At 32.4% G+C, this 10,732-nt stretch overlaps 2 protein-coding genes across 3 annotated transcripts in view; both read left to right on the top strand.

Moving 5' to 3' along the window:
• LOC130622400 (INO80 complex subunit C-like) overlaps nucleotides 1-10,732 on the top strand; it is a 63,455-nt gene that overhangs the window by 46,462 nt on the left and 6,261 nt on the right. The window contains exons 2-3 of the mRNA XM_057437857.1: nucleotides 8,801-8,910; nucleotides 9,395-9,463. Of these exons, the coding sequence (XP_057293840.1) occupies nucleotides 8,845-8,910; nucleotides 9,395-9,463 (135 nt within the window). The 5' untranslated portion in view covers nucleotides 8,801-8,844. The remainder of the gene's footprint in view (nucleotides 1-8,800; nucleotides 8,911-9,394; nucleotides 9,464-10,732) is intronic.
• LOC130622397 (non-homologous end-joining factor 1-like) lies at nucleotides 61-8,379 on the top strand. 2 transcript variants are annotated; one of them, XM_057437851.1, is made up of 8 exons: nucleotides 61-535; nucleotides 2,930-3,019; nucleotides 3,278-3,379; nucleotides 3,543-3,681; nucleotides 4,931-4,992; nucleotides 5,242-5,356; nucleotides 7,486-7,640; nucleotides 8,203-8,379. In XM_057437851.1, exons 1-8 carry the CDS (start codon nucleotides 326-328, stop codon nucleotides 8,296-8,298), a joined length of 969 nt encoding a protein of 322 aa, XP_057293834.1. In that variant the 5' UTR covers nucleotides 61-325; the 3' UTR covers nucleotides 8,299-8,379. The 2 variants fall into 2 exon arrangements, with proteins under 2 accessions (XP_057293834.1, XP_057293835.1); XM_057437852.1 differs by having other exon boundaries at nucleotides 324-530.

The raw sequence follows: 10,732 nt of genomic DNA, 5'->3' as shown, positions 1-10,732 counted from the left end.
AGCGTTTTCTCTACATTTTGGTTTCAAACAAGCCATTATTTGAGTTTTTTCCTGGCTTTCAATCTTAAGCAGTTGTTGTTTGAATTTGTATCTTTCAGATAACATGGGAAAAATTAATGGGTATAAATGATATTTGTTCCTTATTCTTTTAATAGAAAATATTGACGAAAAGAGGAGAAGATAAATTTTTTATTCTTTCTCTCAATTTAGCTCTCTTTGAAATGCTTTTAAAATAAGCGCTCTTCAACTAGTATATACAACAAAATTAAGTTAAATGAACTAACCAGTGCTTTAATGTTTTTCATATTCAACATCGTAGATAAAAATGGAAGGTGGACGGTCTCATAGATGTCATGCACTTGAAAATATAGACATTCAATCGTGGTCAATTATAAAAGATGTAAATGGGAAGGAGTTTGTTGTAAAATCCTACTTCAACATGGGTACATCTGTTCATTATGATGTTCTGCTGTATGATGGTATGGATGTGTGGGCAGAAGATATTGATGAAGATACCTTCAAGAAAAAATGTAAGGTTCGTTATACATCTCTGTACTTGTTAACTGTATCTTTGTGATCTTTGTATTTCTAAAGGTCCGTTTCCACTCAGAAAAATTTTCCGAATTGCACGTGTGCAGTATATCAAAACAGAGGTGGTTCTTTTTTGCCGCTGGGAAAGTTGGAACAAAAATAAAAGTTGAAAATTTTCAACTTTTTTTTTCTTTACGGCGGAAAAAATATATTCAACCAATCAAATCAACTTAAATTGGACAAAAATGGTAGCTGAAATTGCTAGATGTAGGAGGATTAAACAAACAACAAAATGGCAAACAACACTAGTAGTGATGAAACTTTAAGGGAAGACGAAATGATTATAAGAAACAAGTTATTTTTTGAGCATGTGAAGCAACAACAGAGAATTTGTAGCATTGGACAACCAAGAACACCGCAGATACATACGCGATATCCTGTTCGTTCTGCTGTGATGATCCCTTCAGCACCAGCAGCTAGTGCCACAGTTACATCTCCCCTTCCATCACCTGTATCTTGTTTTCAACAACGCTTTTCTGGCATTATAAGTCCTGGCATTGTTTCTGGCATTGCAAGTCCTTCAGTTCCAAGTGCCTAAGAGAATGCTGATGACTCAGAACAGCAGCAAGATCTTGCTGATATATCTACTTGAGAAGAAGAACGTGAAGAACTCTCTGCATGAAAGGTTAGTAAACCTAATGCCAGAGTACTCGTGCATATGGAAAGTGTGCTCAACAGAATACAAAGACAAAGACTGAAAAATAAGGTCCTGAGAGGAAATTTCAAAAAGATTGGGAGACATTGATGGTAAGCTAGCTTAGCTACTGGCTACCTTTTTTGCTTAGTTTATATAAAACTAAAAAATATTTTTCAGTTGTAGCTGTCTAGCTATACATGTACTTTCAAATTTCCACGAATTAATAATATTTCTTAATTTTTTCGTGGGTTTTATTTTTGCAAATAGTAGGTATATCTTAAGAAATTTATTTTATTTAAGTGAAATAGCTAAAAAAAGAATGGGAGAAGTTGCACGACAACTATCGGAAGTGCCTTCAACGAAGAGAGAAGATGACACGTTCAGGGGCAGGCAACAAAAAACTGCTAATATGCAATTTTTTTGCTGAGCTGGATTTCCTGAAAGACGTTTCACTGCTTCGAAAAACTGCATCAAATGTACCCATACCTATTGAAAGTCAAACAAAAGCCAACACAGCTTTTGTTATTTTCACAACAGTCTCTATTTTTCTTATTGTCGACGGAAGATTCGAAATCTTGAAGCGCATATTCCAAAACAATTCTCTATAACCCTCCGTGCTCGAGAAAAGCGGTAGTTACATATTCTTTTTTTGCTATTAAGATTGCTTCTAGCATATGATTTCATCATAAATCGCTTGAGGGGAAATGCTTCATTGTCCACAAAAACATATAGGAAATTCTCTTGAGTTCCACGAAGTATTCTTGCATTAGGAATGCCCAACGTTTGATCGTTTATTGCCGTTCCAAGGTCACTATTTAAAAAGACTCCTCCATCGTTATTCCGTCCTGACTGACCTACGTCCACTAGCGTAAATTCGTAAGTGGCATTACATATAGCTAACAGAACTATGCTGTGATGTTTTTTATAATTAAAAAAATGTAGAGCCAGATGATGCAGGTGCTTGCATCATAACGTGTTTACCATCAATTGCACCTACGCAGTTTGGAAAGTTCCATAATTCTTCAAACATTTGGGATATTTTATTCCACTCTTCACTTGTTGTAGGACATTTCAAGTAGCCTTTTCTCAATAACATCGTCCAAAGAGCTTCGCACGTTTCTGCAACTATGCGAGTAATTGATGTCGGACTTACGCGATAACCACATGCAATGGATACTGAAGAATCACCAGTCACTAGATAGCGTAATGTTAAACAAAGTCTTTCTGACGGACTAATTGCCTCCCTGCGCAATGAACATTTCGTAATAATTGGGGCAATCAGTGACAACAAATGCTCAAACCGGATTGGTGACCTGCGAAATTGTTTAAAAAATTACTCATGGTTAAACAGTTTCATTTCTTGAATAAGCACATGATATTCACCTTTGAAAGTACGTTCGGAAAATATTTTACGAACCCAACATCGCTTGCTTTGCCTTGCTCTAGATAATCTTCTTCGCAGCAAAATTAGTAAAAGCAAGCGTCTATTTATTGCAGCCATTTTTATTTTCGATTTCGTTATCTGATTTTCCCGCGTTCTGGAAATGCCGGTAGAAAAAATTCCGTGGAATTTTTTCCTGTCCACGGAAAATTTCCCAGAGTGGAAACAGGCCTTAAGGCGGGATTTAAATTGGGACAGATTTATGAAGGACAAGGCTTATAACATTCGGATTCTAGTTATTATGCAATATATTTTTTAAGGAGTACAATCCTAATATCGAAGCGAAGCTGCCAATGCTTTTAACTCATGTTAAGAAGAGTTTACAAGACTGCTCAACAGCAAATATCAAAGTGAGCATTTTGTTGTTGTTGTTTAATTTATTTTAATAAACAAGTAAATGTTGTGTTTCTGTGTCAGGGTGAAAAATGTCGAAGTTGAAAAAAAGGACCTACAAAGTGCAGACAACAGTTTCAGAGATATCCATAGATATTTTTTATTTATCATAACATTAGTTTTTTAAAGTATAAAAACTCGGATTGCACCTTGCACTTAAAAAATGTTTTTTCATTTTGCTCATCAATGTTATCTGTTCTCTTGTCTTCCTTTAGAATTCAACATCAACTGAAGTGCAACTTATTGTAGAAAGCAAAATACAGGCCGGTTTACCGTTTCACTGGACCTTTCTGTTAAAGAAATGCCAAACGCATACGGTAAGTTTGCGTTAGAATTATTTGTATTGCTGAACTTTTATATTACTACTGTTTTTTGAAACAAAAATCCTTACAACACTTGTGCTAGATTTTTAGTGGCTTTTTCTTAATAAAAGTTTTTTGATTTTTTTTTGATCAAAGGAATTTGTTATTTTCTTCATAGCTAAATAAGCATATCGTAAACCCGATGTTCGTAATGGTAAAAGAATTGTTTCGTCGTCAACAAGAGCTGTTTAACTTGCTTGAAATGAAAGACAGAGAGATACTTGACTATCAAGATCAAGGGAGTTTTGTTTCAAGAAGTATTGTTCCATTTTCTTTTTCTTTCTTGTTTTCTTCGTTTCATGTTAGTGGTAATTACATTATTATTATTATTATTATTATTATTATTATTATTATTATTATTATTATTATTGTTATTGTTATTGTTATTGTTATTGTTATTGTTATTATTATTGTTATTATTATTGTTATTATTATTATCACCTTCACCATCACCACCATCACCACCACCACCACCACCATCATTTCGAATATTTAACAGGACAGTATTTTCAGTAGCATAAAATACACTGTTTTCAATAAGGTCCTGTTAAATATAAAAATTAGAGTGGTTAGAAAGTGGTTACCAAGATAAAAGGAAGAGTAAGAAAAAATAAAACTGGGCAAAAAGTTCAAAGTCCCAAAACCTCATGAAAAAAGAAAAGAAGACCACTATCCAAAAAAATTGAGAACTCGGAGTTCAAAATCTAGTAAAGATGAAACTAAAAAAGACAACTAACAAAAGTAAAGATGAAACTATCAAAAGAAAAAGGCTAAAATAGAATTAATACAAAAATCTAAAAATGAAAATTAAATTTAAATGACTATTAAGTTAAATTACATTGTCACTTTAGTGAACTTAGAATACCTAGAGAAAATTAGACTTTGTGGAAAACTCAAGAAAACTGATAATAACATAAGCAATTAACATAAGTATGGAAAGGAATACTGTCCTTTTTGTAAGTTTCTTAAAGAAATAAAAAAGGTTTGCAATGAAAGCATGGCAATCCGTGACCTAAAATTTCAACTCAACTTATATACGTTTTTCTACCCAAGGATTACTTTGGGTCATTTGGTGCTAAAAATCCCAAAATGTGATATATCAATTTCTAAATTTCTGATTTTTAATAGAATCCGTGACCTAAAATTGTCATGAATCCGTGACCTAAAAGGGACATTCAATTTTCATTTGAAAATTAAAGCAATAATTTTTGATTTTTGATTTGAATCAAAAATTGAAATTCAAGTTCAATTATTAATTTGGTTTGAATAGAAAAATTGAAAATTTTTAACTCGTAAAAATTGAGTTGAAATTTTCTTTTTGTATTGAATTAAAAAAGAAAAATTGATAAAAAAATTAAAATTTGATTTTATTTTAAAATGAAATTCGAATGTCCATTTTAGGTCACGGATTCATGACAATCGGGATACCTCTGCTTGTGTGTGTGTTATCATTAAAACGAACGACAAATAATTTACTGTGTCTTCATTTCTGTAACTTCTGTTTAGAACACTTGCAAACGCGTCCATTCCAAAGAAATATATTCCAAACTATTTCAAACGTTAATGAGGTATCCTCGTCCTACTGTATTGCATCGTGTGTTTACTTTGTTTTGTCACATTGTCTTATAACATGTTATGTTACCATTGCTCTTTCAAATCGTTGTCCCTAAATTTGGTGGGTGAAACAAAATAATTTCTAATATACCTACTACTTCAGTTTTTTTATGCGATTTACAGCTATTGCTGTCGTCGTCCTCGTCGTTGTTTTTGTCGTTTTGTCGTTTTTGTTTTATTATCCCCGCACAAATTTATTCTAGAAATTTTTATCCTATTGTGAAAACTCGTCTTGTATTGCCTCGCTGAGTTCACCAGAAGTGTCTGACTTGTATCGCAGTGTTATGCTAAATACACAGAAGCACCAAAACATTGCAGGTAGCTTGTATGTACATTAATTTTAACATCAATGCATTGTTGTCGTTGTTTTCCAGATTCTGAAAATGTATTTGCTCAAAGATTACAAAGTGTGTTTTTAACTAGCTTTTGGCTGTATACTACAGCCATGATCACGTTTAACCCTATTATACCTGGGAGGGGGGGGGGGGGGGCACAAAGTGTCCGCGGCAATTTCAATTAGGCATATCTTTTTGCGTGCATGACATTGAATGTTAAACTTTGGTGACTTTTCCTAACTTTTATTATACATTCCGGCAAAAAAAATTTTTTTGAGAAAAAAATTCATTGTTTTGTTCTAAAACAGTTTTATATATGCTAATGAATGTTTTTGTGTTACCAAGGATACATTACCGCATCGTGTATATAATGAAGACCAGAACCTTGTGCCCCTCCCCCCGGGTTACAAGGGCCAAAGAAGCTCAGGTATAATAGGGTTAACAACTACAATTCTGTTCTCCCTATATATAAAACATCAAAAATACAAGGCTTCCCTCTTTTTCTTTTTACAAGTAAATTTCATGTTGGGGTGTCTAGTATTCATAAATTCTTTAAAATCATTGCAATGTTCCAAAGAGTTAAACAAGAGTTAAAAAATATCATCTTCATAACGTTGATAATAGAAAGGTTTAAATTGTGTAGGACATTGTTTTGTTTCTCATAAAAACAGAAAAAAATATTGGCCAATGTGCGTCCAAGTGGTGAACCCATGTTACACCATCAGTCTGTCTATAATATTCACCGTCAAGTAAGTAAAATGATTCTTTGGTGGCAAGTGTAAGCAAAGTACGAAAATCATCCTTATGTATACTACTAACAATATCATCGTGTTCATATAAAACAGAAACACAAAGATAAACAATAAGATAAACTCTTTTAAAGTTCGAAACCTTGCACGCCATATATACCGTGAAAACAGATTAAAGAAGAACTATCGATTGATAACAAGTTGTGATTAAAATGTTTATTATAGTGTGAATATGAACTGTGTTAATTTTTTTTATATTTGTGAGCTTTGATTCTCAAGATATTTAAGGTGAAAGTAGTACTACGGTTGCCGCAATGACAGCGTTGACGAGTACTTTCTGTTCGGTAAATTACTAACTTGTGTGGCGTAAGTCCGCGGTGATGTAAACAATCGCATTCTGGATAAACGAAACGAGGGAATGATAAACGGATAAACTGTGTGTCTCCTGTGATTGTATGAAGGTTATCATGTTTTGAAAATATCACTTAAAAAAAAGTGTTACGTGTATTCAACTTAATAATGAAATTTTTCTTGTGTTATTTTTTGCATTAAAACACCTAATGACAACAGGTACTTTGTTTAATTTGCTAGACTTGGAAATAAAACTTATGGACGTGATTTTGTGAAAGCAAAACAAAACAAAAACAGTTTCAAAGTCTTTATTTCCTTACTAACTTTCGCATGTTGTTAAATTCTTGGTAATTATTTTTACTACGAGGAAGTTGTTCTACTGCACTTTAAATTTGAATCACTTTGAGAAGACAAAGAAGTGAGAGAATCTTCATCTATTGTCTTACAAATCCTGTTGAGCTATGTACGCCATGTGACGTGACAAATCAACAAAATATCTATGAACCAAGTTGGCTTTTGTTATATAAAAGCAGCGACTGTTAATGTAATTATCGTTGTTTGAGGACATAATTTGGACTTAAAATTTAAAAATTTTAATGGCATGTTGTTTTCGTAATATGTAAGCATGTTTTTCCTACAAAAAACGTATGTGAGTTTTTCGTTAGTTTTCCTTAACAATAACTTAAATGTAAATGTGACTTAAATAAAACAGTTTTAATTGTATTCCTCAATTTTTTCCGAAATCTTTTATGTTTTGGAGCAATTTTCAAAAAACCACTCTCTTTACCAGTGCTTTAAAATGTGTTTGAATACATATTTCAACGATGTGCAACACAAGGAGAAAGTAGTCATTTATAAAGACTTCTCATTCTATGGAAAAAATTGTCCTAAAATATTTAAAAAACTTTTATCTGTGTACATTTATCCGTGTGCTTGAGAAACTTTGACAGTCAGAGAAAGAATTTTGCCCTTTGAAATTACAACTTCAAATAAAATATTTCCCACCATTTAGTGACATCAAGCACGTTCGATACATTTGAAACGTCTGAAAAAACCCCGAAACATGCACCATCGTGGTCCGGACGAGTACCGGATTCCATTGGAAACGAACAAGACGCACATATTGTTTCCAACGAAACTATCCCACCGGAACAATCTCCTGTCGAGGTAGGCTGTTATTATTGTTTTCTTGGATAAGTTTTGGAAATCAGATCAAGAATTACCTTTTTTTGCAAAAGAATAATAAAATAAAGTAGTTTAATCTTTATTGTTAGTAGTTATTTCAAATCTACAATATTTTGCATTGGTAAGAGCCTCAAACTCTAAAGGTCGCGACTGCAATCAATCGCTTTTTCCGCATTAATAACACGCACTTCAAAATTAAGAAATCTCACATGGTTATCTTCACAGATTTTAACCTGGGCATTTAGATTATAACAGTAAAACTCTTAAATAGTGCTAAATACTGCTGTTGTTAGCGTAGCAGCATTTTTCGACATTTACGCTCTCATGTGGATGGTGCGTAATACAAGCATGTAATAGCTTGCCACAAGCGAGGTTTAAAGGCTTTGTCACAAAATAGTTTTTTCCAACAAATTAAGGACGGACTCTAGTTAAACACATTATCTTAATCTCTAATAGTGAAAATTATTTAAAAATTTACCCGGTATGCTTTTCTTTCATTTGGACGAGCAAAAGTTTGAAAATTTATCATTTTTTGTCTCTTTAGGATATTGAACAGGAGAGGAGGGAAGCTCTACGAAAACGTTTGGAAGAGGAAAGCATGCGGAAAAAGAAAAAGAAAAAAAGAAAATTAAATATATAAATATTTAACTTATTATGTTTTAATGTGATTGTAATTTTTACATTTTGAATTTATTACACGTAAATAGACTAATTAGAACCACTTTTTGTTGTTTTCTAGTTTGACTGCGTTTTTTATCTAGGATTTATGACTATGATATGTTGAACAAATAAAATGCGACCTCATCTTTGTTCTTCTAGTAAAAAAGAAGCAGGCATTGAATTTCTCTTTTCATGATCTCATTATATCGCGTTATATGTTATGGTTGTATTGAAACTTTTAGTGGGAAAACGACGTTTCTGAATAATGTTAGGAAAAAAATTATATTTTTGATATAAGGTGTTGAAATGTGTTAAGAAATGATCAGAGAAATTTGTATACTTGTAAATCAGAAATTGGTAGACATCCTGCTTTGCTTAGTAAATACATCAACTATTTCCCAGCTAAAAGCTTGGGTTAAGTTGTTGAGTTGAATCAAAATAATGGTAGTGAGTAGATGAGTTAAAAAATTTGAATATGATATAGACAAAATGATGAAGAGATGTCTGATTGCATTGTAATGAAAACATGTCAAAAAGAAGTTCGTTGAGCAGGCAGGAAAGTTTGTCGAAAATTAAAAAAAAGGATGCATCGGTAAGTTTACAAAACTCTACTTTTACTTATTTGTTTGTTGGTTTATTCATTTATTTACGGCAGTGTTTAATTACTTCAGTTTTCAAGGTGAGCAATTATTTAATGCTGATAGAAATTTTAAAAAACAGTAACTACCTGTCCGTTCGTCCTGTTATTTTCTTCTTAGATTGGTTTTTGTTCAATATTTAACATCCGTTTCGTTTAGTCAGTTATACCAAAATACTTTTCCCTCTTCCTCTCTCCCCCTCTGCCTCTTCCCCCCTCTGCCTCTGTCCCCTTCTTTTCTTCCATGTCTCATAACTTGTAGTATAAGCTACCGTGAAACCCAATTATTTGTCAAGTATTTCTCGGTGAAAATACACAAAACAGTTAATATTATATTTATTTTTTAAAAATAAAAAAGGTGTGAAAAAAAGACCACGATGCAATCTATCCACCCGTCTCTTTCTTTACGTGTAAAACTAAAATGCGATGCTTCGTTTAGACTGGAGGGGAAGGTGACATAAAAACATCGAACGTCATTAAATTTCAATTCAAGAATCAAAATTTCCAGGTATGTCTTATCCATGTCGATTTACCGTTTTCCTTCCTCCTTTTTTCTCCTCTTTTCTTCTCTTTTCTTGCGTCTTTACTCGACAGTAAATGGAATACCTAAGAGCACGGAGGTATAGAAGATAAAAGATAAACCTCTGTGATAAGAGGTAAGTCTTGAGAGAAATATCAAACATCATTTATCATATTGAATATATATGCAATTACTTTTTTGTCACGCTTCAAAGAAGCCCTTACAAGTCAAGATTAAGAAAACATTCAGAAAATTGTTTCGTGGATCCCTCGGTTTCCTGTGTGGTTTATTAAAAGATGTGTAGACGTGATAGCGAAGAGTATAAAACGACTAGCTACCCTAAACTTTAACAAAAAAATTAAATACATCTTATTTACATGGGTAGTCATTTTTGTAATTCTAATTGGAAATAAAGTTTGACGTTTCAAAGGGACCCTAACACAAAAAATGATTTTTTATATCTTATAGATGTTAAAAAGTTGCTTATCAGGTCTTTTTTTAAAAATCTCTTCTCGTTCTAAAAATATTTAGCTTTAGGGTCGGTTCCCATTAACATAAACAGTCACTGTTACGATTTTATTAGAAACACAAGTTATACAACAAAGTGATACAAGAGACGTTGCACAGCCAAAGATGTAGAGATAAATTTTTTTTATCCCTACAACAGTTGCACAACAAATGTTGCACGACAATTACGGATTTTAATGGAAACCAACCTTTAAAGAATCTTTTTAAAGATTTGGACACCATCAATTCATATTTCAAATACCTTACACGAAATAAAAATTTTTTTTGCAGTGTGGACTTTTTGTAACGATTTTTGCTCCGTTTTCATTTCTTAGGGTTTATTCGGGCAGCTTCTGTTTATTTAGCGCATGCGCACATTTTGTGCGAGTAGAGTAAGTTCAAGATACTATTTTCAAAAGTAACATGGTCAAAATTTTGTTTTATCTAAGGTTAAACCTTCACTCCTAATGATATCTTGACATAGCCAAATTTGAGTGTTACTAATGATCATCAATTACAGGTAAAAAAATAATGTCAGCATCTTTTAAGAGCCAACTATGTCACAGGTTTTTGGATTATAAATATATCAATTTTATATATCTTAACAAGTAAAAATAGTTTTTAAAACATTCCATGCTTATTAACCAACTTTTATCCTCTTTAGCGTATAAAAATCATTTTTCCCTTTAAAATATTATTCTAACCAGGATGTAGTAAAAACAAAAGTGCAGTCCGAGATGATACGAAAAA

Source organism: Hydractinia symbiolongicarpus, chromosome 12 (genome assembly GCF_029227915.1).
Source record: "Hydractinia symbiolongicarpus strain clone_291-10 chromosome 12, HSymV2.1, whole genome shotgun sequence".
NCBI lineage: Eukaryota > Metazoa > Cnidaria > Hydrozoa > Anthoathecata > Hydractiniidae > Hydractinia > Hydractinia symbiolongicarpus.
This window is presented reverse-complemented; position numbering and strand designations above follow the sequence as displayed.